The sequence below is a fragment of the Phyllostomus discolor genome, chromosome 2 (genome assembly GCF_004126475.2).
Source record: "Phyllostomus discolor isolate MPI-MPIP mPhyDis1 chromosome 2, mPhyDis1.pri.v3, whole genome shotgun sequence".
In the NCBI taxonomy this organism is placed as follows: domain Eukaryota; kingdom Metazoa; phylum Chordata; class Mammalia; order Chiroptera; family Phyllostomidae; genus Phyllostomus; species Phyllostomus discolor.
In genome coordinates this window covers 210,360,090-210,382,590 of record NC_040904.2, presented here as the reverse complement: position 1 = coordinate 210,382,590, position 22,501 = coordinate 210,360,090, and the positions used below count along the sequence as shown (strand labels likewise).

At 53.4% G+C, this 22,501-nt stretch overlaps 3 protein-coding genes across 6 annotated transcripts; 1 reads left to right on the top strand and 2 right to left on the bottom strand.

Moving 5' to 3' along the window:
* The first annotated feature begins 684 nt into the window (after positions 1 to 684).
* Positions 685 to 13,771, top strand: JOSD1 (Josephin domain containing 1). 4 transcript variants are annotated; one of them, XM_036019638.1, is made up of 5 exons: positions 773 to 1,025; positions 1,396 to 2,223; positions 10,681 to 10,809; positions 10,946 to 11,140; positions 11,723 to 13,771. In XM_036019638.1, exons 2-5 carry the CDS (start codon positions 2,039 to 2,041, stop codon positions 11,820 to 11,822), a joined length of 609 nt encoding a protein of 202 aa, XP_035875531.1. In that variant the 5' UTR covers positions 773 to 1,025; positions 1,396 to 2,038; the 3' UTR covers positions 11,823 to 13,771. The 4 variants fall into 4 exon arrangements, with proteins under 4 accessions (XP_035875529.1, XP_035875531.1, XP_035875530.1 ...); XM_036019637.1 differs by having other exon boundaries at positions 773 to 1,074; XM_028533186.2 differs by having other exon boundaries at positions 773 to 1,090.
* A 206-nt stretch (positions 13,772 to 13,977) lies between these two features.
* TOMM22 (translocase of outer mitochondrial membrane 22) lies at positions 13,978 to 22,069 on the bottom strand. Its single transcript, XM_028532036.2, has 8 exons — positions 21,916 to 22,069; positions 20,270 to 20,384; positions 19,167 to 19,272; positions 18,965 to 19,083; positions 15,815 to 17,175; positions 15,420 to 15,538; positions 14,855 to 14,972; positions 13,978 to 14,624 (listed from the first exon to the last, which is right to left on the bottom strand). Exons 5-8 carry the CDS (start codon positions 15,929 to 15,931, stop codon positions 14,550 to 14,552), a joined length of 429 nt encoding a protein of 142 aa, XP_028387837.1. The 5' UTR covers positions 15,932 to 17,175; positions 18,965 to 19,083; positions 19,167 to 19,272; positions 20,270 to 20,384; positions 21,916 to 22,069; the 3' UTR covers positions 13,978 to 14,549.
* On the bottom strand, positions 16,364 to 22,049 carry CBY1 (chibby family member 1, beta catenin antagonist). Its single transcript, XM_028532035.2, has 6 exons — positions 21,916 to 22,049; positions 20,926 to 20,999; positions 20,270 to 20,384; positions 19,167 to 19,272; positions 18,965 to 19,083; positions 16,364 to 17,175 (listed from the first exon to the last, which is right to left on the bottom strand). The coding sequence occupies exons 2-6, from the start codon at positions 20,988 to 20,990 to the stop codon at positions 17,095 to 17,097; spliced, it is 486 nt and encodes a 161-aa protein (XP_028387836.1). The 5' UTR covers positions 20,991 to 20,999; positions 21,916 to 22,049; the 3' UTR covers positions 16,364 to 17,094.
* Positions 22,070 to 22,501: the final 432 nt, after the last annotated feature.

Here is a 22,501-nt window from a genome sequence, read left to right as displayed (position 1 = left end):
TGTGGCGGTGGGGGTGCTGGGTGGAGGGGGGCAAAGGGTGAAAATCAGGACAACTGTAATAGCATAATCAATAAAATATAACTTAAAATTTTTAAAAAGGAAGTGAAAGAATTGTAAGCATGATCTCGTTTTTCCAATTTTCTAAATAAAAATCCAAAAGGAGGGCAGGCAGCTAAGGTGAACAGTGAATTATTTGCTGATGCCTTCCATATGCCAGATGGGTAGATAAAGGGCAGGGGGAGGTCCGCATGGGACGGAGCGTTTACCCTTCTGACAAACACAATGCGCTTAAGGAAACCCAGAGGAAAGCTCCAGACAGCCACTCTAACGGCGAGAGGACAGTGGTCTGTGTATAGTGAATCGAAATACGACACCAGGGAACTGCAATAGGGCTCTTCACCCTACTTGAAAAGTGACTCAGCCTCAGTGCTCCGGGACAGCGCGGAGCGGTCGGGCCCGCTAACCAAGAGACCTTGCACCCGACCGAGTCGGCCAGGTGCTTTGAAATCAGCTGGTGAACGGCACGCTAGACTAACCAGAAGCGGTGAGCGCAGGAGCGGCCGGTCCGGGCTGGCGAAAGCCCTCAGCCGGTGGAGTAACCCAGCCCAGAGCAAGGGGCAGGGTGGGGAGGGCCGCTATCTGCAGCCGCAGGCCGGGTCCCCGCCCGGAACGGCGGCGACGCCCGGGGAAGGGGCGGGGATGGGAGTGGCGGGCGGGGAGGCGGGGCTCCCGCTGGCCGCCCCGCCCTGCGCAACCTGGGGAGGAGCAGAGCCGACAAGCCGGGCACCGGCTCTCCTGGCGCTCGCCGCCGGGCCCCGCAGCCGGGCACTCGGAGGCCCCCTGGCCCGCACCCAAAGCCACCAGGAGCCAGCCAGCAGCCGCGCGGCAGCCGAGGCCCCCGAAGCCGGCGCCGCTGACGTCAGGCTGACCTCAGACGTGACGCCGCGGCGGGGCGGGAGCCCGGGCGGTGCTGGAGGGCGTTTCCGGAGCACGCGCTGGGCGAGGGCCGCTGACGTCGGGCTCAGGTGCGCGCGCTCGGTCGAGCACGGCCCAGGTGGTGGCCCACATCTCCAGGTGGCACCCTGCCGCGGTAAGGGGGTGATCCGGGGCGCGGGCGCGGGTCGCCGCGGGGGCCGGGTTTAGGGGAGCGACGGGAGGGCTCTCCGGCTTGCACTCACGTGACCGGCGGGGAGGTTTGAGTGGGGGCGGCGAGACGGGTGGGCCCTCGAGGGCGAGGCGAATTGTTCGGCCCCACACCTCGCGAGTCTGCCCGTCGCATCGTTGGCTCGTCCCTCGGGCTGGGGCCGTACTCGCAGCGCCGCTTCCCCGGCCAGCCTGGTTTTTTGCGGTGGCCCGTCTGACCGCCAGAGCTGACCGGGGTTGTCTCCCCCGCAGGGCCGCGGCGAGAAGGTGCGAGTCCACGCTTTCCGAGGGAGCTGTACCCACCTCGGTCCGCTCCCTGCTGGGCCCCGCCGCACCCGAGGGGATGGAGAGCCGCCTGGGAGGCCCCAGCGCTACCTGCGATCCCACGCTGGTCGGACCTCGCTAGCTGCTCGAACTACCCGTTTTATCCACCACCTAGGCCTTGTCTCCTGAGCCCGTGGCGTTGTGGTTCGAAAGAAATGGAAGAAAAGGAGCGATGTGACCGATTCCGTTCGGTCCTCCTGCATTGAGGCCTGGCTGGCTTTTGCAGAGAGGAAAATATAGCAAGAAAAGAGTGATTTTTGGTTTTGGAGGGGGGTGGGCGGGGAGGGTGGGAAAAGGGAGCAAGGTTTTAGATTTTACATGATTTTTGTCAAAATCTGCACTTTGACAGTGGTGGCGAAATACTCTAATCCAAAAGTTTTTTTTTTAAGAAGAGATGGATTGTTTTTCCTTTTGATTCCAATCTTTTTTTCCCCGTGACAAAGCATAAATCATGGACGCCAGAAAATAAGGTGGACCTCAGGAATCCTGCAAAGTCTGAGAAGGTCACATTCTTCCTCTGGAGGGAAGGGTGGGGTGTTTTCAGCCCTCTCTGGAACCTCAAACGAAAAACATGAGTTGCGTGCCATGGAAAGGAGACAAGGCCAAATCTGAATCGCTGGAGCTGCCCCAGGCGGCTCCCGCACAAATCTACCACGAGAAACAGCGCAGGGAGCTGTGTGCCCTGCACGCCCTCAACAACGTCTTCCAGGACAGCGGTGCGTTCACCCGGGAAACGCTGCAGGAGATTTTCCAGAGGTAGGGGGCCCCTCTTGGTTTCTCGATACTTTCTGCTATATCTGAATTTCTGTGGGTGGGGCATCGTCTCAGTTCCACACACCTGCAAACCAACAGGTAGTATCAGCTAGATGATGTTATGAGGAGGTATAAGGGACACAGAGTTGGAAGGATAATCTCTACCATTTATTGAGCACTGACTGTGGGTGAGGCACAGTGCCAAGAGCCTCAGTGGTGTCGTGTCCACAGGATTTGGAATGTTCCCGTGGAATACGTGTTGTTACTTCCATTAAAGGACAAAGACAGGGCTCAGAGAAGTTCAGTACCACTCCCAAGTAACATAGCAAGCAGTGGAGCCAAGTTTGAATTCAGGCTTGTGTCCGTGCTGTTGACCACTATGCTGTAGTGCCCTCAAGGACTGTGTGGCCCAGGAGGGAACGAGGGGCAAGATAAGTGCTCGCTCAGTCACCTGACATCGGAGGTGGGATGGTGGCCTTGGCGCGTTTCATACATTGTCTCGTGTAGCCTCCCAGCGTGCTGCACTGTCTCCATTGTACTGGCAGAGACACAGGCAGGAAGCTCAGGAAATTAGTCCCGAGAGCTTCGAAGTAGCAAAGCCATGTTGGGAAGCGGACTCTTGGTCCCCTCCCTTTTCTACCTCATTCTAGATTCCCTTTCTTACCCACCTCGCCGAGTGCTGCCTGGCAGGTTGATGGAAGTCCGGCCTTTTTCTCTCTGCTTTGATGTTCTAAACTTCTTTTTTCGTTCTTTTTTAAAAGATTTTATTTATTTATTTATTTTTTTTTTTTTAGAGAGGGAAGGGAGGAGGGGGAGAGAGAAACATCAATGTGTGGTTGCTGGAGGTCATGGCCTGCAACCCAGGCATGTACCCTGACTGGGAATCGAACCTGCGACACTTAAAATTCTTTTTTCAATGGTTTGAGAAATTAATTCTGCGGGAACTAATTCTCTTCAGGAAATGGAGCCCTGGCAGGTGAGATAATTTGTCTCAGATCACCAAGTCATATGGGCAGGTCGGCAGCCCGCAGCAGCTTTGGCAGTGAGCCTGTCGGACTCCTCCAGCCAGGAAGTGTTAGGCCTGCTCGGTTGTCGAGTGCAGAGAAAGCCCGAGAATTCTTCAAGCAGTGCCCCTTGGCAGTTCCAGAAGACCCTTTCCTGACTCCCTTCACCCAGAGGTGAAGTCACTGCCCCCGAAGGACCTGAGTTACAACCGGAAGCAGCCTCCTCGGGGTGATTTGGGAAGCCATAGGTGTGGACCGTTTACCCTGAAAGAAACATAGTCCTCTCTTAAAAGAATGTTAATCCCAGAGTACTGACAAAGTTATAATGAGGTAATTATTTTTCACTGCCAAGAATAACCATCGTTATGCCTCAGCAGGGCGGATGTGTCATTTGCATTATGCCCATTATCTGGCAAATGGAATTAACTCTTTAGGAATTGGGGCCCTGGCAGGTGAGATAATTTGCCTCATGTCACCCCGTCCTGTCACTGAAAGGAGCAGAAAGGAGGCCCATCCATTAGACTGCTTCCTTTTGACCAGCTATGAACATTTCTTCCAAATTGAATATTTTCAGTTTATTTCCTAACGGAAGACTAGCAAGGAGAGGCCTTGAATGTGCTTGGTACTTGGTAATGTGTAGCAATCTTGCAACAAGGTAATGTGTAGCAATCTTGCAAAGACCTTAGGATTCTGTTTAAGCAATTTGCCCAGTTTCACTTGCCAGTAAATTTCAACAGTCAGGATTTTGTGTGTTCCTTGAGAAGTTTTTTGCAACTGTAAATTTGGCCCCTGATCTAACACGACGATGTTGACAAACACAGGTGAACACTGTGCAAAGCACGGTTTCTTTGTGTTAACTCATTCCTCACACTGATCTCATGAGGTAGAATCTGTTACATATTTCCCGTTTTTCCAAATGAGGAAATCACGGTGCAGAGAGTAGACAGAGCCATCAATGGCAGGATTTAGACCCCAGCTTTGTGACTCTGGGGCCTGTCCCCCTAAGTATCCTGTCGTCTTCTGAGTATCAGAAAGCTGTGTCATAACAGTTGTGTCGCCAGTAGCTGCTCACTCCACTGGTGAGTTGGGTCTGGGTCCGGAGATGCGGGCCCTGGTTGCCAGCTGTGAATTACACTGGGGGCTCTTCCGGCTGTGCTTCCCCTCAGGGAAAGAATGTTAAATATTTGCTGAACACTCACCTGGAACCAGCGTTCCGTTCCTGGCTTTTAAAGCCTTAGCAGGTGGTGCTACACTGCCCATTTCCCTAGCAGCACAATGTAAAGGTCCACTTTAAAGGCACAGCAAACCAGTGCACAAAGGGAGTACACCCTGTCCCCATTCCCAGGTCAGAATCCTATATTCAGTATTTTGTATGGAGGGATGCTGTGGGGATGAATAGAAACAAAGACACAAAGAGAAGCTTGAAAGGGATCAGAGGAAAAGCAAAGGGGAAGAGATGAAACAGAGAAAATGAAGTTCTTTAAGCAAGCATTCACCGGCCACCTGCAGCGTGCCTGGCACCGTGGGGGGGGGGGCAGGGGGAGTAAGGACCCACTGGCTGAGAAGTACATACACGTTGGCCAGGCCTCAGGACAAACTCACGTAAAGCTAGAGCCGGGGGATTTAGGACAGGCTAAAAGGAGAAGGCAGTCTCTGGGTCCTCACGGAAAGGACAGTCACGATGGCAGCTTCAACGGGACCGTTTTAAATCCTACGGTCTAAAGTTCTGTGGTGTTTGAAGATGGGCTGATGAATGGTAGAAATGAGGAAAATTTCTATTAATGCCATTTGTGGAGAGGAAATTCATCCTGGCAGCTGAACTTCAGCCAGATAGAAGAGAAACACAAAGCAGGGTGGAGCTGCAGTGCAGCCGTCCGCGCGAGGTGACTCATGTTGGGAATGGAGGCGAGCGGGGACTTGGGGAGAACTGAGCTCGCGGCTTGGCAGCAGCGCGGGGAAGGGAAAGAGAGGACTCAGAGGTGTGGCAGGCTCAGTCCAGGCTTTGGAGGCGGTGGCAGCGTCCCCCACGATGGCGAAAAGAGGTTGGAAGAAGGTCAGTTTTCCACACGTGAAGTTGGAGAAAAGGTTAGAAGTAGGACAGGTGGCATCACTGCGCATGTGTGTAGATGGGGATATTTCATCTCAGACATTTCGACATCTGCGTCTATACATTGAAAAAGAAAGAACTTAGAAGTTAATGGTGATGTGGTAGCAGCTTTGCAAGGTTGTTTTGAAAATCCTCGGGTCTCAAACATTTTCACTGCATTTGTCTCAATTTCCCAGTGCTCAGGTGTTCTTGTAGCTAGGTATGTGTTCCCTTCCCCAATAAAATAGCTATTAAAACCTAAACAGATGAAAACTAGCTTGGTACTGGGGGGGGGGGGGGGGGGGAATCCCAAGCACGGTGGAAGGGACAGAGATTGGTACACAACCAGCGTCCTCTGCCACGGAGGGGAAGTCCTCCTGCCTCCCTGTTAAAGGGCCCCAAGCAGGTGACAGGAGCCACATTCAAAGGCATGTGGTTATAAGTTGAGAAAAGGTGTCGTTGAAGGTTAATATGTAGAGATTCGACATGTCTCTGCCAGGGTGGGACAGACACCATCATTCGCACAGCTGGCATCTCCAGGGCACTCTGTGCGCCTGGCCCCGGGCTGTGTGCTCTGTACGCACTTCAGTGATTTACGACATCAGAGAGTTCTGAGCCGTGGTTCCTAATGCCACACCTCTTCAGGCCTGATAAAGAGGGAAGGAATGAGAGGAGAAAGGCGTATGGATGAGCGTCTCCACATCTGCTCTCATCGACATCTGAGGTCACCGGCAGAGCCAGACGCAGTGGCAGCCACGAGAGGGGACCTGGAACTTAACTGGGGTGTGAGCCCTGGACTGGAGCCCATCTGTCACCTGCAGGTCCTTCACGTCTCACGGCTGTAACCTCTGCCTGTGACAACAGCGAGAAGCCTGCTTAGCAGTCCGGAAGTTCCAGTGAATTCATTAAGAGAGTCAGTCCCGAACAAGAGTTTGCCAAGGAGTCTCAAGAAAACCGTCCGTTGGGACAGAACAGGATCCCGGGGAATTCTGTGGGACCAGTGCGTCGCAGCGTCCGGGAGGCTGTTCGGCATGGCCTTGGCTCTGCTCAGAGTTAGGAGGTTGCAGCCTGGCTCTGCCACTCACTAGCTGTAGGTGACCGGGCATCTGACTGTCACCCCTCTGCCCCTAGTCTCCGTATTTCCACTCTGGGGTCAGTCTCCATCTCAAGGTTGTTGGGAGGACTAAGTGGTAAGGCTGATCACAGTAGCTGGTACCACGGGCACTAATTACTGTGAGCAGTGGGCACACTGGTGACCCCACTTCCTCAGATGACCACTCCGGAATCAGAGGGAGGCCATTCTCGCCTGTCCCGTGCTGACCGGTTTGACCAGCAGATGCCCACTCAGCCACCAGTGCCCATCCGTGAGGGATATGGGGTAGGAGGGCCATTTCCTGTTTGTTCGGGCATGTGTGAAATAACTGAGTTCTCCAGTGGACCTGTGAGATGGGCGTTATTCCCATTTTTACAGATAAGCTGGTGGCATGGGGATTACATCTCACAGTTAGTGCTGATGCTGCCTGGGCGTGAACTCAGACACGTGCCCTCCCAGCCCCACTCCTTTTCTGCTACAAAGGAGCCAGACAAGATTCCCTGGAGGACGCAGTACGTGAGGCTGAGCCTGGAGAAGCGATAGGGTTTGACTTGGGACAGGAAGCGGGACGAAGGAGCAGGGGCCCTCACGGCCCCAGTGCCTGAGGTGCCTGAAGCCCGACGAGCGGGAAACAGCAGGCCGGGCAGGGCTGGAATTGGCCAGCCAGGCAGTTGGCTCCATTGGCATTCCTTTTTCTTTTTGTTTTTAATTTTTAAAAAGATTTTATTTATTTATTTTTAGAGAGGGAAGGGAAGGAGAAAGAGAAACATCCATGTGCGGTTGCTGGGGGCCGTGGCCTGCAACCCAGGCATGTGCCTTGACTGGGAATCGAACCTGCGATGCTTTGGTTCGCAGCCCGCGCTCAATTCACTGAGCTACGCCAGCCAGGGCTCTCTCTCTCTCTCTCTCTCTCTCTCTTTTTTTTTTTTTAATTTCAGAAAGAGGGAATGGGAGGGAGAAAGAGAGGGAGAGAAACATCAGTGTGTGAGAGAAACAATCTGTTGCCTCTCACGCGCTCCCAAATGGGGACCTGATCCACAACGCAGGCACGTGCCCTGACCAGGAATTGAACCAGTGACCTTTCAATTCGCAGGCTGGCGCTTAGTCCACTGAGCCACACCAACTAGGGCTCCACTGGCATTTCTTATATAAGAGAATGAAATGACGCCTTGGTGAATGTGGCAGGAACACGTAGGTGACTTGGAGGAGGAAGAGTTTGAAAGCAAGGAGGTCAAGTCAGGACCCTGTTTAAAAGTCCAGGTGTGGAAAGAGACAGACTCAGAGAGCCGGCTGACAGCTCCGGGGTGTGTGGGGTTAGGGAGTGGACAGATCGAGCAAAAAAGAAAAAGGACTCAGGGACAATGGATGTGGTGACGGTGGGGGGCAGGGGATGGAAATGGAAGAGGGTATAAGAGGAATAGGTAATGGTAATGGAAAAAAATACAAACAGAGTGTCCAGGTGTGGGGTGAGGAGCCTCCAGGTAGGGGAGAGAGGGAGAGCTGACAGGAAGGGACATGCAAAAGAGAAGATGTCAGACAGAAGAGATCCTTGCAGGACACACCTCCAAAAAAGTGTGTGTGTGGCCAAACATGTTTGGGAACTGAAAGATGTTCCCCATCTCCTTAACGCTCAAGGCAGTGGGAGGAGGTGGGGGACCCGATGAAAGATGGTGGAGGGATTAACCGGAGAACACTTGTGCAGCACCCTTGGACCCCAGTGAATATCACTGCGTCAGGGGTTCCAGGAATTCTCGCAGAAACCTGTTTCCTCGATTCACGCAGCCATCGTGTTGAACGTTTTCTCTGGGAGCGCACTTGGGAAAGCGCAGCCATAAGGTTCGAGCCTGGTAGGGACTTAGGTGGTGAAAGGGGAGGGAGACCCCGCAGTTTCTTTGTTGGCCCCTTCATGAACCTGCTGGCTGGAGACGGCACTGGAAGTCACGAGGAAAGGTGCTGAGGGGCCAGGAGCCTGGGCTGGGCTGAGCTGGGCTTGCTTTCGTGCGCTTCCACACCTAATCCGAGGGCCTGAGAACCCACTGAGAGCCTTCCTGCGGTTGAGCCACATTGCAGCCCAGCCCCAGGGGCTCCGCTGGCCTTTGCTCATCGCCCCGCCACACTGCCGTTCCAATCATGGATCCTTGCTGTAAGGCAGGCACGGTGCTGGATTCTAACAGGTTTGAGTTCGAATCCCAGCACTGTCCCTTGAAAGGTAAGTGATCAGCCCTGACTTGTGTGACTCAGTGGATTGAGCGCCGGCCTGCAATCCAAAAGGTTGCTGGTTCGATTCCCAGTCGGGGCACATGCCTGGGTTGTACCCTGATCTCCTGTTCGGGGCGTGCAAGAGGCAACCAATTGATGTTTCTCTCCCCCTTTTCCCCTCTCAAAATAAATAAATAAAATCTGAAAAAGAATATGAAAAAAGAAGGTAAGTGGTCAGGGACAAATCATGCGAACTTCAGTTTTTTTTAAACCTATAAAATGGAAATAATTCATAGGCTTCTTATGAGGATTAAATTAGATGCACGTGAAAGCCCGTCATGGGCTTGGCACAGACGTTTTCAATAAATGGTAGCTGTTACAGGGAACACATGTTCTGGCTGCAAATTGGAACTCAGTGTCTTCAGATATCTTTGCTAGCTCTGAGGACAGGCACGTAAGCTCTTCTCATTTTAAGGGCCCACTGCTATTTCCAGGAGAAGAGATGGAACAGCAAAATAAACACAGAGAGCATTTCCGCAACATTCCCTAAGCACCTGCCCTGTGCCAGGGCGCCCTTCGGGCCCTGGTGATGGAGCGTCAACAGGACGAAGGAGGCCCCCGCGGCCCCTGTGGTCGGTCCCTCTGGTGCGGGAAAACACGACTGAGAAGACATGTCCGGCAGTGACAAGGGCTGGAACGTAACTGAAGGAAGTGACTGGGACAAACCTGCGGTTGGATGGTCAGGGGAGGCCTCCAAGGCAACAGTAGTTGGGACCCGAATAATGAGGAGCAGGCCAAGGAGCAACCTAGGGGAAAGAGGATTCCAGACGGTGGCCACCGTGGGTGGGTGCCAAGGCCCTCAGTGAGCAAGAGCTTTGTGTGTGAAGGAAGCTGAGGGGGTCCGCGGGACCCCAAGGCCGTGGCAGGCCACGGGGAAGTCGTGTTGCAGGTTGTAGTTCAGTGTTTTGGGGGCCATTCGAGGGTTTAAGCAGTGGCAGGAGTGTGTTCTATGTTGAAAAATTATCCATGTTTGCTGTATGGAGAAAAGCTTTGTACTTTTTAGAAGATTTCTTGAGTTTTTAGAACTGACCTGAAGTCTCGCTCTGGAGACAGCGCCGAGCAGCCTCCTGCACGCCTCTGCTGTCACTCCCCACTCCCCTTCCTCCGCACTGGCCGCCCTTCCCCTGGGGGGGGGTGGTAGGGGGGCCTTCCCCAGGCCCCGGCCTGGCCCGCCTGTGAAAGCAAAATGCAGGATGGGAAATGCCTGCTGGCCGGGCCTTGAGATGAGGGCGTGGCTAAGAGGCCGGCCCAGAGTGGCCTTCCGTGGGGTGAGCGAACCGGACTGCAGTGGCGTTTTGTTTGGCACCCGCATTTTTTTCAGCTGATTCTTGGTGTTTTCAGGTTTTAAAAAATTACCGTTTGAGTGTTTTACACACAGACACATGCATTCGGAGCGCTTTCCGTGGGTCATGGGTCACGCGTCCAGTTTAACATCAGCTGTAACACTACCTTTTACTGCTTCGCGTCTGGCCCCAGCTCGCACTGTGCACTCAGGGGCCCTGCCTGGGCCCCTGTAGGCCTGTGAGCGTTAAATGATTAATTATCAAGTGTGCCAGCCTTGAATAGAAAGTATTTAAGCTTTAAAAAAAAAAACAAGAGTAACAGCTACTACCCATGCAGATATCAAATACTATTTCCCATTGTTAAAAGAAAGGCTTGTATCGGGGGGAAATCAGCAAGGAAAGGGACTGCAGGGTGAGGGGGCCCAGGATGCAACAAAGGAGGCTGTGCCGTGGACACTGTGCGCCCATCGACTTTACTGTGGACACGCTTTCTAAATGACAGGCCTGTGCCTGATCACAGTGAGTTATTACTTTGCATAAAAAGAGGGGTAATCCCTAGGACAGTAGGCGCCCGGCCTGCAGAACAGTTTGCTGAAAGCAGGTTCCAGTTGACTTCAGTGGAGGAAACGAGCTTCCAGGGGACAGCGGCGTGAAGGGCGCTTCTGTCTCTGGTGGTGCCGGCTCAGGAGGGGTTAGGCTGATCAGCAGGGCTCAGCCCTCCTCTCCCGTCTGTAGGTTGTCTCCAAACACCATGGTGACTCCCCACAAGAAGAGCATGCTGGGAAACGGGAACTATGACGTGAACGTCATTATGGCAGCACTGCAGACCAAAGGCTACGAAGCGGTTTGGTGGGACAAGCGCAGGTAACCGGAACCGGTTCGACTTGGGAACTGGCGTGCAGGGTGTAAGGGAGGAGGTGGGCGGGCAGCTGTGGTGTGACAGCCGGGAACCTTGAAGGGCGGGCTGCCTCGGGCCTGACACTGCTCCCCCGCTCCGCAGGGACGTCGGAGCCATCGCTCTCACTCACGTCATGGGCTTCATCATGAACCTGCCCTCCAGCCTGTGCTGGGGCCCGCTGAAGCTGCCTCTCAAACGGCAGCACTGGATCTGTGTTCGAGAGGTGGGCGGTGCCTACTACAACCTCGACTCCAAACTGAAGGTGCCCGAGTGGATTGGAGGCGAGAGCGAGCTCAGGTGCTTGTGGTGGCCGCGGTGCGGGGTGGGCTCCTTGCTCCGCTGAGCTGGGGAACTTGAGCTGGGGAACTCGAGCTCCTCTTTTGTTGGCAAAGGAAGTGAAATTCCCAGCTCCCTGGACCCCTCCCTGCCTTACTTGGAATCATAAAGTCCCAGTTCCCACCCCTGGGATGCTGGCCTTCTGGTCTGGTGGTACCGGCATGGTAGTGTCACGGACACTCAGACAGCGGTGACCGTGGAGCTGCCAGGTCAGAGGAAGGAAGAGGCCAGAGAGGGCGACATTTCCCCGAGAGCAATGAAGGAACTTTTTTTTTTAAACAATTGAAGTCCTGTAGAGCACTTTGGGCTGGCTGTTTGTCACAGAACTAGCTACCTTGGACAGCATATGAGGAAGAGCAGAAGTTCGGGTTGGCCACCTAGCTGGACAGACGGAAGGGCGCCCTCCAAGAAGAGATCACTACGAGGATGTTTTTTTAGGGTTGCCCAGGGTACAGATAATGAGGTTACCAGTAAACACGGGGCCCCAAGACTGGAATTTGCAGTTTTACCAGCATTTTTTTTTCTTTCATGTTTTCCCCATAGGAAATTTCTAAAACACCATTTGCGAGGCAAGAACTGTGAACTGCTGCTGGTGGTACCCGAAGAGGTGGAGGCCCGCCAGAGCTGGAGGGCAGACCCGTGACAGGTCCACCCAGCCGCCCTCCCCTCCGCCCCAGCCCTCCGCGATGAGCTGCGGCCTGTACAGTGGGCCTGCCCGCGCCGCTCCCCTGAACATCTCAGCGGGTCTCCCCTCAGATCTGACAGTGCAATAGGCCGGATGTGTGAAATGTCACAAGAACCAACCAGCGTTCCTTGTTACTGGAAGGGAAGGTAGGGGCTGTCTGTGTACGGCAAGCGGCAGAAGACCCTTACTTCATTTGAAGAGAGGAGGGGAAAAGGTGGGTCTTAGCTTATTTCTCCCTTTCCTCTGAGGACTTGGCGGAGGCTCTGCCAGAGTTCACTGCCGCTCTGGCCTGCCTGGAGATGCTGCTCCATCTCCCCTTTCCCGGCAGCCAGCAGGCCTGAAGACGCAGCGCATGCACAGCCCGTGGGACTGGTTTGAAGGACCCAGGGCGAGAGGGCCTCTCAGGAAACCGTCTTCACAGCCCCAGCAGCAGTGCAGCGAGCCGTCTCCAGCCCTCCACGCCACCCCTCACCCGGTTTTTAAGGATGGTTTATGGCCATCCTTGGAGTTTTATAATGAAAAGTTCTCTATTTCATAGCGAGTGGTTGAATCCTGCAACACCGTAGTGTGACAGGGTGAGCTAGACACCTAAGAGGACATGACCAAAGCCAGGTGGGCGTGGCCGACCTGGCTGCCTCACGCCAGCATTGCCCCTGCCACTCCATGACAGTCATTTAGGAGGCTCTGGGCCACAAGATAAGCAAAAGGGCAGTTTTCCTAGTGGCAAAAACTGGAAAAAAAATAAGCCTGCCTTCAACACCGAGTTCCGCTGGTGGAAGCAGAGTTGGATGAGGAAAGTACCGTGAGGAGGCTAGCTAGAGGCAGAAGTCCTGGGCTCCGAGTCACTGTAGTGACCGGGCTCTCAGTCGGGTGGTCATGTGCATCGTGTTACAGGACCTGGGCTTGTCATCTCTCTGTGATTTCCTTACAAATCAACTGAGAACTGGCCGCCCTGTACCTCTTTAAGTAGTTGCAGGCCACTTTCCTCCTGTAACTTCGGGAAACAGGAGGGGGAGTACATGCCACACACACACTGCGTGTCACCAAAGCGGTTGTCATTGCCTCGAGGCGGGTGGGCAGGCAGAGGTGACCGGTCGAGCCCTTGCACATCGACGGTCTCGGCAGGCCCGAGAGCTGTGGACTCCTCCAGCAGCGCAGCCCGCCTGCGGCTTGCATGTCAGACGTGAGGAGGCCAGCTGGGACAAAGCTGGGGCGTTCTCCCCCCCACTGTGACTGGAGTGCATGTTTACACCAGCACTTTCTCTGCACACGTATCTTCAACAAGGCCGTTTTCTATGCTTAGTGAGAGGCCACCAAGCAGCTACTGTATTCCACCATCTAAGCAACTGGCCACAGTCTCTCCTGTACCATTTTCTACATCAGACCTGCTTGGCACCACAGAGAGCTCTTTACCTTACCCCTGCACAATGACATTCCAGCCACCACCAGCCAGAAGTTACAGCCAAGCTTGCTGACTGTCACAACCAGGACCTTGGCTCCACCGGTACCGTCAGGGACAGATAGTAAGCCATTTCCTGGAAAGGGGGGAGCACCTCCCATCTGCTTGGACCTGTGAAAATGGCACTTCAAAGGAGTCCCCGTGTCCTTGGAGTCCATAAGCCAATGGGATATGCAAAGACACTTAAACATTTCAGGGCTGGTTTCTCTGTTCATATCCAATTCTGGTGCTTAGAAACAGGGACCCGTGCTGATGCCCAAGGGCAAAGAGTCCCATTTCCTTTGAAGAAGGGGGCAGGCCTGACCCTGATGCCCAGTAAGGGGCAATCCTAGGCTTTTTGTTTTTCTTGCTTTTATTCCCCACCCTTTTTTGTTGGCCTTGTGCTGGGTTTGTTTACAAAAGATGTATTTTGTTTAACCAAATATTAAAATGGAAACTCTGTACATAAGCCTCATGCTTGCCTGAATTCTGTAATCACGAACATAAAGGAACAAAGAGTAAACATAGTGTGATGCTGCTTTAGGAGGAATCCACTCCCACCCACAAGCCGTCTTCTAGAGATACGTGGTGCTCTGGTGCGGTTCGTGTCTCTGCCCTTCTGAAATGGTCTGATTTTGAGGTGTGCATGTATCAGAAGTACACACGTAACACTTAGGGCTGGAATCATTTTTAATATTTAAATATAAAAGTGAGCACTGGCTCTTACTGTCTTAGACGCACACACAGGTCTAACAGCCAAAATGTGCAGTGGAAGTAAGCTGCTCTGCCCTCCCGTCCCCATCCTGTGCTTTTAAGCTGCCGCCAGCCTGCCATCTTTTCCAAAATACACAGAAATTCACAGTGGCTGCTTTTACACTGCAGCTATAATGCGTTTGTATTTCTCTCAGTGTGCACATCAAAACAACAGCTGGTAACGGTCAGGGGTACGTCCTTCCCAATGGCCCCCACATCAGCTACTGAGATCTGGTTGGGAGTCAATTTAGCAAAAGACATGGGATGGCCAGAGTGGAGGAACCGCCTGTGCTGCCGCACTCTGGTATCGGAGTGAGGACAGAACTAGTAAGTCAGGACGGCTTGGAGGGCACAGTTGCAAGTAGGGAGTCCAACCAGGTTTGGATAGGCCAGTGTACCCAAGTTTCAAAGAAAAAACAAAACATCAGGAGTTCAAACACTATTGAATTTTCAAACTTCTCCTGCCAAGACAGGTCAGCTACAGCAGTAACAATCTAGATCTTTCCAGGAAGTGAAGGTAGAGCCCCTGGCATTCCTCCTGACAGCCCCGTGTTAGGCCCTAGAAGTATCTGTAACAGAAAAGGAAGGATGTAAGGCACTGTACAGACCAGGGATCTCATTTTTCATCCTCCGTAAAAGGGGGCAGACAAGTTCTACAAAACAATGCTGATGGCACAATCGAGAACATGGAACAGATCCCAACCTCTACCCACACACGAACCGCTGGTCCAGCCAGGTGCGGGAGCCGCAACCAAGTCGTGGCTCCATCACTGGCAAAAAGCCCAGGGCCTGGGCTCACCTGCCGCTGCTGCAGTTGCTGCTGCTGCTCCATCTGCAGCTTCTCGGTCTCGAAGACAACAGGGAGAACCAGGATCATGAAGGAAGTTGTCCCGATCCACAAGGCTGCCCTAGAAAACCTGCAGGAGAATTTGTCAGCACTACGGTGAAGCAAAACCAGGAAACTGCACCAAGAAGGAACTAAGTTTCCCATGCTATGTACGCCAGTGTAAACGTATTCTACCCAACTCTTGCCCCATACTCTGACCAGAAACGCGAGCAGCAGTCCTGGTAGCTGTGTATCTAGGGAGAGCAGTTTTAACACTCTCCTGAGTTCTTACAAAGATACGAATACGTTAATTATCTCACCTACTCTGAAACGACCCTAATAAGGCCCCTGCCCGACAAGAATCTTCACTTTATAGAATAGCTAACTAAGACTAAGAAAGGTTAAAGTACCACAAGTCCAAGGTCATTCAAAGACCTTAGGTGGCAGGCTGGCTCCCAACCCAGGTATGCTACCTCAAAGCCCGTGTTCATTCATGGCACCCCAGACACACTCGGCTGTCTTTGCCCTTGTCCCTTACCTGTACATTTTTTGAGCCACAAAGAAGGAGAGATCAAAAGTGGCTCCGGCTGCGGACCGGATCCTCTCCGGAAACATCTCCGTCAGACCCCAGAGTCTTTCCAACAGGGTCTCATCTGGCTGTGGTGGAGGAGGCCCGAGTCTTGGCCGAAGCGGCGGTAACCTCCTCCCGACGCCGGGACACGCCGAGCCGCCCACCGCCACCCCGGAGCTAGGGCACCCTGGGCCCAGAGGAGTCCCTAACTCCGCTTCTCGGAGAAGACGCTCCGACCTCGCCAGGCTCCGCTAAGCGCCTTTGCCCCGGTCCCGCAGCACGCGGAGCTCACACTCCCGGGTGGGACGCTCCCGTCTGGAACCCCGCTCCCCGTCCCGCCCGGCCCCGCGGGGCCCCAGTACCTCCTCGTCGTCTTCCTCTTCCAGCTCCTCTTCAGTCCTCTCGGCATCACCCTTCGGAGGCAATTCGTCTGGGGACAGGGGAGCTCCGGGGCCAGCGGCGGCAACGGCGGCAGCCATGGCTGTAAGGAGACACCGGAACCGGAAGGGAGGCGAGTGTAGCGCGGAGCGGAGGATAGAGCGCCTTCCGGGAGCCGGAGGCCGGAGCGCTGCAGGCGAGCGACGCCCTCTGGCCCGGAGTCAGGAGGCAGCTGAGATTTCAGTGGAAATGAAGACCGGGTAAACTTTCTAAATTACGGAGTAATTCTGCAGTAATTCCTGTTAGGGGATTTCGCGGGTTCAGAAACCTGCATTTTTAACACACCTCCCATGGATCCCATTTATTTTATTTTTAATTATAGATTAATGTATTTTAATAGCAAACTTACAGGAACAGCCCAGAAGACATTAAAAACGTGCTTGCATGTGGGACAGCTCAGAAAAGTATAGTGAATGGATGAAATCTACTGTGATAAAAAATGCTACGAACACCACTTAGTTGCCATCAATAAGAAATTTACTTGTTTTTAAAAATCCAACGCTGGCATTATCCAGAAAAAATTTAGCAGGGTTATTTATATTGTCATAAAGTTGAACTGCTAAAATTGTTCACTGGAACATTTTGACCTGTGTTAATGCTTTCTGTCCCCACATTTATATTTTAAAAATTCACACACAAATGAAAATGGAAAAACTGCCAACACCTGATTTCTCACTTCCTCTGTTCCCTATTTTCCACTTGCTCGTATACTTAGATACCTTTTGAGTCCACGTGGGGGGTGGGGGAGAGAAAACATTCAGAACTACCAATAACAGGAAGAGATTTTTTTTTTAAAACAAGGAAATGTTTCCCATCATAGTGGATTTTAAGCACATTCTCCATGTATGCGGCATGCTAGCTGAATGTCTTTTGGCGTAATTGTTACATGGTTGCCATGGACAGCACAAAGGCTGGTGTCTTCAAAAAGGCCAACCAGATAGGCCTCACTCGCCTCCTGCAGAGCACCAGTAGCTGCACTCGGGAAGCGCACATCCGTTTTCAAGTCCTGAGCGATTTCTTGCACCAAACGCTGGAAGGGAAGTTTGTGAATCACAACTGAGAGTCCCATTACATGGCATTCTCTCCCAGGACCAACTCCACTAGTTTGGCTAAAAAAAGCAAAACAAAACAAACAAACAAAAAAGAAAAACTCCCTGATTAGCAGATTTCTCCCTATTCTCCTAACGAGTGTTTCTGGAGGCCTTCACTTCCTTCTCCGGTTGACACTCTTCAGTTCATTCAGTTCCTTCTTCATTATTTGGAATTCGGCAGTGGTCTCGGAGAACTGAAAGTAAAGCAGCAGACTGTTAGAAAGCACATTTCTGGGCTGTTTCAGGGTTTTCAAGGCCAGCCCTGAGCACTGGGGAAAGGCCCTGGGCATTCCTCTAACACCACCAGCCGGCCTCTGAGACAGGAACCGCTTTGTCACTGGGCAGAATGTAGCCACTTCAAGTACTTGAAGGACACAATCCACTCCATCCAGGTTTTTAAAAAATAACTTAATATATTTTTTAAAAAGCTTTTATTTATTTAATTTCAGAGAGAGAGGGGAAGGGAGGGAGAAGGAGAGGGAGAGAAACATCGGTATGTGAGAGATGCATCAATCAGTTGCCTGTTGCAGCCCCCAACTAGGAATCTGGCCTGTAACCCAGGCATGAGCCCTGAATGGGAATTGAACCGGCGATCTTTGGTTCGCAGGCCAGCGCTCAATTCACTGAGCCACACCAGCCAGGGCTCCATCAATGTTTTTGATCACCTAGGATTGCACGGCACTCATTGTGTTAACAGCAGCACACCCCAGGGGATGAAAAAGGCAGAGATACTGGTGGTTCTAAGCTAAAGGATTCATTGCTTCTAAGCTGTAGCTCCCATGATGCATAGGGCAAAAAATGTTTCAAAAAAAGAATGCCGCTCTCCTCACCGGAATCTTTCAAGGGACTTCAGATATTCACGACAGGGACAGAGAGAGAGAGACACTCTCTGAAGTAGAGGTCGGCTTATTATGAAGTAAGAGCGATACTTCCTGAGCAATCCACTATCCTGAGTGCTTTACTTGTACGATTAACTCACTGCTAGTGACTCCCACTGTCATGCCTAGGTAATTGCCAATGAAACTAAGTTCTTCACACAGATCTCGTAAGTTGCCTAAAGTCACATGACTGGTGTGCGGCGGGGCAAGAAGCCAGGAAGCCTGAGTCCAGACCCGGTGCTCTTAACCACTCCAGTGTACGCTCTCCTGCTTCTCAGTCGGCCTTCACGTGTCTCTCTGGGCCCAACAGGCTGCTGGGCTTTGTTGTTGTTGCCATTTTAATCCTCAACTAAGGACATGTTTATTGATTTTAGAGAGAGAGGAAGCGAGTGGAGACAGAAGGAATGGGAGGGGGAGAGAGAAACATCCATCAGTTGCCTCCTTAACGTGCCCCACCAGGGATCAAACCCAAACTGGGCATGCGCCCTGACTGGGAATGGAACCCACAGCCTTTCTGATGTGTGGGACGACGCTCCAACCGACCAAGCCCCCCCGGCCGGCGTGCCTGCTGGGTATTTAGCAACCACAGGAAACAGAGGCCGGTGCAGAGAGCTCCTGGGCAGGTCTGCGCCAGGCACAGGTGAAGGCCCGCAGGGGACAGGACGCCTCCCAGCCGCCAGCAGACAGCCCTCCTTCCCTTCATCCCAGCCTCCGCTCCTCCCTTTGTTGTTCCGCTCTCAGCTCAACTACCCGCTCCTGTGTGGCACCCTCCTGGCTCGGCAGAACCTCTTTCTTTCTCTCTCCCTCTCTCTCTCCTTCTCTTCTCTTCTCTTCTCTCTCTCTCTCGTGCTAACACCAGGCCCTGTACAGACCCTGAATGCTGCCTGTACCACGAGGAACTGTCATCGCCTTTGTCCTCCACCCCCACCTAGACTGGGAGTGCTTGAGGACAGGGACTATGTCTGATTTCGGTGTGTATCTTTGGATGCAAAGCACTGACCCTGGGCACACGGGCACCCACAAGGTATGAGCTGCACGGGCCGACTCGAGGTGGAGCCTCCCTCGGAAGGAGAGCCCAGGCAGCCCCTCCCATCACCTTCCTCACCATGTCAAGCAGGAGGTCCACTTTCATCTGCAACAAACTGTTCTCTTCTTCCAACTGCTGGTTCCGCTTCCGGAGGCGCAGAGCCTCCCTCTGGTCCACGCCTCCACTGATCCCTGCCTCTGGTGGAAAGACAGGGGCGGCAGTTACCAGGAGGGTCTCCTCCCACAGTCCTGCTAGACAAAACGGCAGGAAACCAGCACACCTGCTATCCAGTGGCCATTCTCAAACTTCAGGTTTTGTCCAGCCAGGTTCATGGTGGGGGTTCCATAGTCAAGGCCCAGCTCCACCTCCCGGGTTGACCGATCCAACTGCGGGCGAGACACTGCGTGCCACTTCAGGCGGCCGCCACAGCCCTCACACTGCTGCTGTCCCAGGGCCTCTGCTAACCACAGGCCCCCGGTAATTCCTCTCTCTCCTCTGTTCATTGCCCAACACATTGCACAATGCTTTCTGAAGTCAGAAAATCAAGTAACGTGTGACAAACACTTTTAAACTATAAGAAGAACGAAACATACTGCTTTATATAATAGGCGTTTTCTGAAAGTTATATATATGTTGAAATTTGTAAAATGAATTATTTTACATCTACTGTGAAAAATCCTTTTTTTAAGTGTACTGAGCCCAAGTTATCAGCTGCTTTCTGTGGAGGTATATGCAGGGTCGAGCAAAAGTAAGTTTACAATTGTGAATATGCAAAACAGAGTTTATTCCTGTATCATTACTTAGTGAATTATTGCATTATTTTCCGTAAGAACAACTGTAAACCTGCGTTCATACCCCACCCCGCATGCCACAGACAAGCATCAAGTGCTAATGCGCCGCTAGCAGTAGCTGCTGTTCTTCCCTGTAGTGTCTGATGTTTCTGCCCCTCACGGAGCACCCACCCTGCGTCGGGCCTAGTGCTGGGTGCTCAGAGATGAATGCAGCCAGCTTTGCCCTGGAGGAGCCTGGACAAGTGGCCTGGGGAGCTGTGACAGAGCCTTCTGAAGGCCACGGAGGGTGGCAGAACATCATCTTTTTGGAATGACTTGATTCTGAGACGTGATTGAAACCGACTCCTGGCCACGTCTTGGGCATAAAGTGAAGTCAAATTGGATAGTACACGGAGCCAACCACCACGACGCTGACTGCCTTGCTGGGTTCCCGAACAAGCTCTGACAGCGATTTCCACAGAGGAGTTGAAGTGATGTCAGCAGGAGCAGCACAAGTGAAGAGGATGCCCCCTTCCTCAGATGCCTCTAGAGCACCCCACTCCCCAGCCGGGACCAGCTCGCACCCCGGGCTGCCCCTCGTCCTGCCACTCACGTTATGCAGGTTGGACAGAGAGGCAGACTTCCGAGGTGGAGTCTTCTTCGGGCTGAACGTGTTCCCAAAGAGAGGCATCTTTGGCCTGACGAAGGAAAGGTCGATGTTCCCTGTGCTGGGGGCAGAACAAGTCATGGGTACAAGCAGTGGAGTGACCGACTTTCTGTCACTGCCCTAAAATCACTGCAACATACATCCTCTGGGGCTCGTCACAGCCCTGGCAGAGGCCCCCACATGTCCAGCGCTCGCCACGTGCCAGGCAGGCAGTACGCTGCAACCTTTGCACGGAGAATCTCGGCTCTCGCACCCAGCCTCTCTTAGCTCCTCTCGTTATCCCCATTTGACAGGTAAGGTTTAGAAACACTAAGGTCCTAAAAGGGAGCTAGAATTTCAACACAGGTGTGTGCGGCCCTACAGTTTCTGTTAACAAAGGCAAGCACCTGTCCTGCCTGTGTTAAACTTTGTCACAAGCTGACATCACCAGATGCATAGTCTGGAGCGAAGGATGCAATTCTACTTACTCCCGTACAATGGCAAGAATCACACCAGGCAATAGTTTTGGCACAGACTCCATTTTAAAGAAATGAAGCTGTCTTTATACTTCACTTTCAGATAGATAACAGTGCCCCTCACTCAATGTATACGTCAAAGGTCACCTGTCCTGTAGGTAGGTGAGGTGTCCAGTGGAAGGAGGCGGCCCATAACATGGCGGAGCTGACATCGCCAATATCTAACGGACGAGGAAAAGGAAGGGTCTGCACTAGCTGCCTTTTAAGTCAGATCCCATCATCCACAAACAGCTCTGGCAGAGACCCACGCATGGGTCCTGGAACATTCGGGTGGACCTGGAGGACCCCTCGGCAGCCTTCTTTCTAGTGGAACTCCCCGGGGAGAGCGGGCTCAACGGGCTCCGCACAAAGGAAGTGAACAGAGCATCTGGGTCCCAACCGTTACCCTGCGCTCCCCCGCCCCCACATGTGAGACCCTGGAAGCCAGCCGCAGGCTTCTTTATTTGTGATCAGGGAAGACAACAGCACCAGACCCGCCGGTGGTTAAAGCGCTTCGGTGTTTATAAAAAGCCGTGCCATGTGATGCTCACAGCAACCCAAGGATGTCCCCATCTACAAATCAGGGAACGGAGGCTCAGGGAAGCGAAGTACCTTGCCCCCAGCAAACCGCGGGAAGGGGGTGGGACTGGCCTTCAAAACCGAGCCGAAAGCTCTGCGCCGACGAAGACAATCACTGCGTCACTGTACAGTGCTTTCCAGTTTGCAGTGGGCCATCAACTACATTATCTTATTTTAACCTAACAAGAAAACGAGCTTTCGGCTTTCATCGGTTTCCCAAAGGGATCCGCGTCGCCCCGGGTTCAGAGCCAGCCAAGTACGTGCCGCGCGGGTACCCGGCTCCCCCCAGCGCGGCTCGCGGATTCAGTGGACGGCAGCGAACAAACGTTCGCTCGCGTGCCCTTCACAGCCCACCTAGGGGAGGAATCGCTATCCCAATTTACTGTCAAGGAAAAACACTTCGACAGGGGCTGTCACCAGCCTGGGGTGAAGCCTGCCTCCGCCCCCTGCCCGGCGCCCTCGGGCCGCTCCAGCTGCCGGGAGGCGCTGGGTCCCCTAGGGAGCGCCCGGACATCCTACCCGTCTTCAGCCCTCCGGAGACGCCGGGATGGAGACGTACTCTACAGGTTCCAGAAACCGGGTTCCAGATAAACGCCTACACCACCCGCAAGCCAGCCCCGAGGGTTCACCGTCCCCGCGGGCCACGCCACCGCCCGCCCGCCGCGCGCATGTGCAGCCCCGCCTCGGCCTCTACCACCGAGAAAGTGGGGGTGCCAGGCGCGGCGGAGCCCGCTACGAGAGCCTCTGAGAAGCGCCAGAAACCCTCGAGGACTGCCCTCGATATGTTAAATGGGCCCCACAAAGGGATTGTCTTCTGGAATCATTTACGTGTCCCCCTGATATAGGATAGAACGAGGAACTACACTCGCTCTCCCCACAGATCCCTGGGTCTGGTCTCTCTCACTTACACTGGCCGTCACCTTGGTAACCGCGTCTGGCGGCGCGCGCGGAGGTTCCATTGTTGTGGGACAAGGGGACTTGGTGGTCGCGCCCGGCGTTGCCTGGAGAATGCCGCGACTCACAGTAGCAAAATGGGCCTCTCCCTGTTTGCCCCTCCGCTCTTCCTCCCTCGCGACTACAAAGCAAAGGGCACCCCTTCCTAGTG

Excerpts from the sequence above, each read along its gene's own strand:
- CBY1 (XM_028532035.2), bottom strand. The coding sequence starts at position 20,990 with ATGTCAGCTCCGCCATGTTATGGGCCGCCTCCTTCCACTGGACACCTC. Across the intron at positions 19,273-20,269 it reads CTCTGTCCAACCTGCATAAC|TTGGATCGGTCAACCCGGGA; the intron begins GTGAGTGGCAGG and ends TCTCGCCCGCAG. Across the intron at positions 19,084-19,166 it reads GAATGGCCACTGGATAGCAG|AGGCAGGGATCAGTGGAGGC; the intron begins GTGTGCTGGTTT and ends TCTTTCCACCAG.
- TOMM22 (XM_028532036.2), bottom strand. The coding sequence starts at position 15,931 with ATGGCTGCCGCCGTTGCCGCCGCTGGCCCCGGAGCTCCCCTGTCCCCA. Across the intron at positions 15,539-15,814 it reads AAGAGGAAGACGACGAGGAG|CCAGATGAGACCCTGTTGGA; the intron begins GTACTGGGGCCC and ends CCTCCACCACAG. Across the intron at positions 14,973-15,419 it reads GTGGCTCAAAAAATGTACAG|GTTTTCTAGGGCAGCCTTGT; the intron begins GTAAGGGACAAG and ends ATTCTCCTGCAG.
- JOSD1 (XM_036019636.1), top strand. The coding sequence starts at position 700 with ATGGGAGTGGCGGGCGGGGAGGCGGGGCTCCCGCTGGCCGCCCCGCCC. Across the intron at positions 1,091-1,395 it reads CCAGGTGGCACCCTGCCGCG|GGCCGCGGCGAGAAGGTGCG; the intron begins GTAAGGGGGTGA and ends TCTCCCCCGCAG.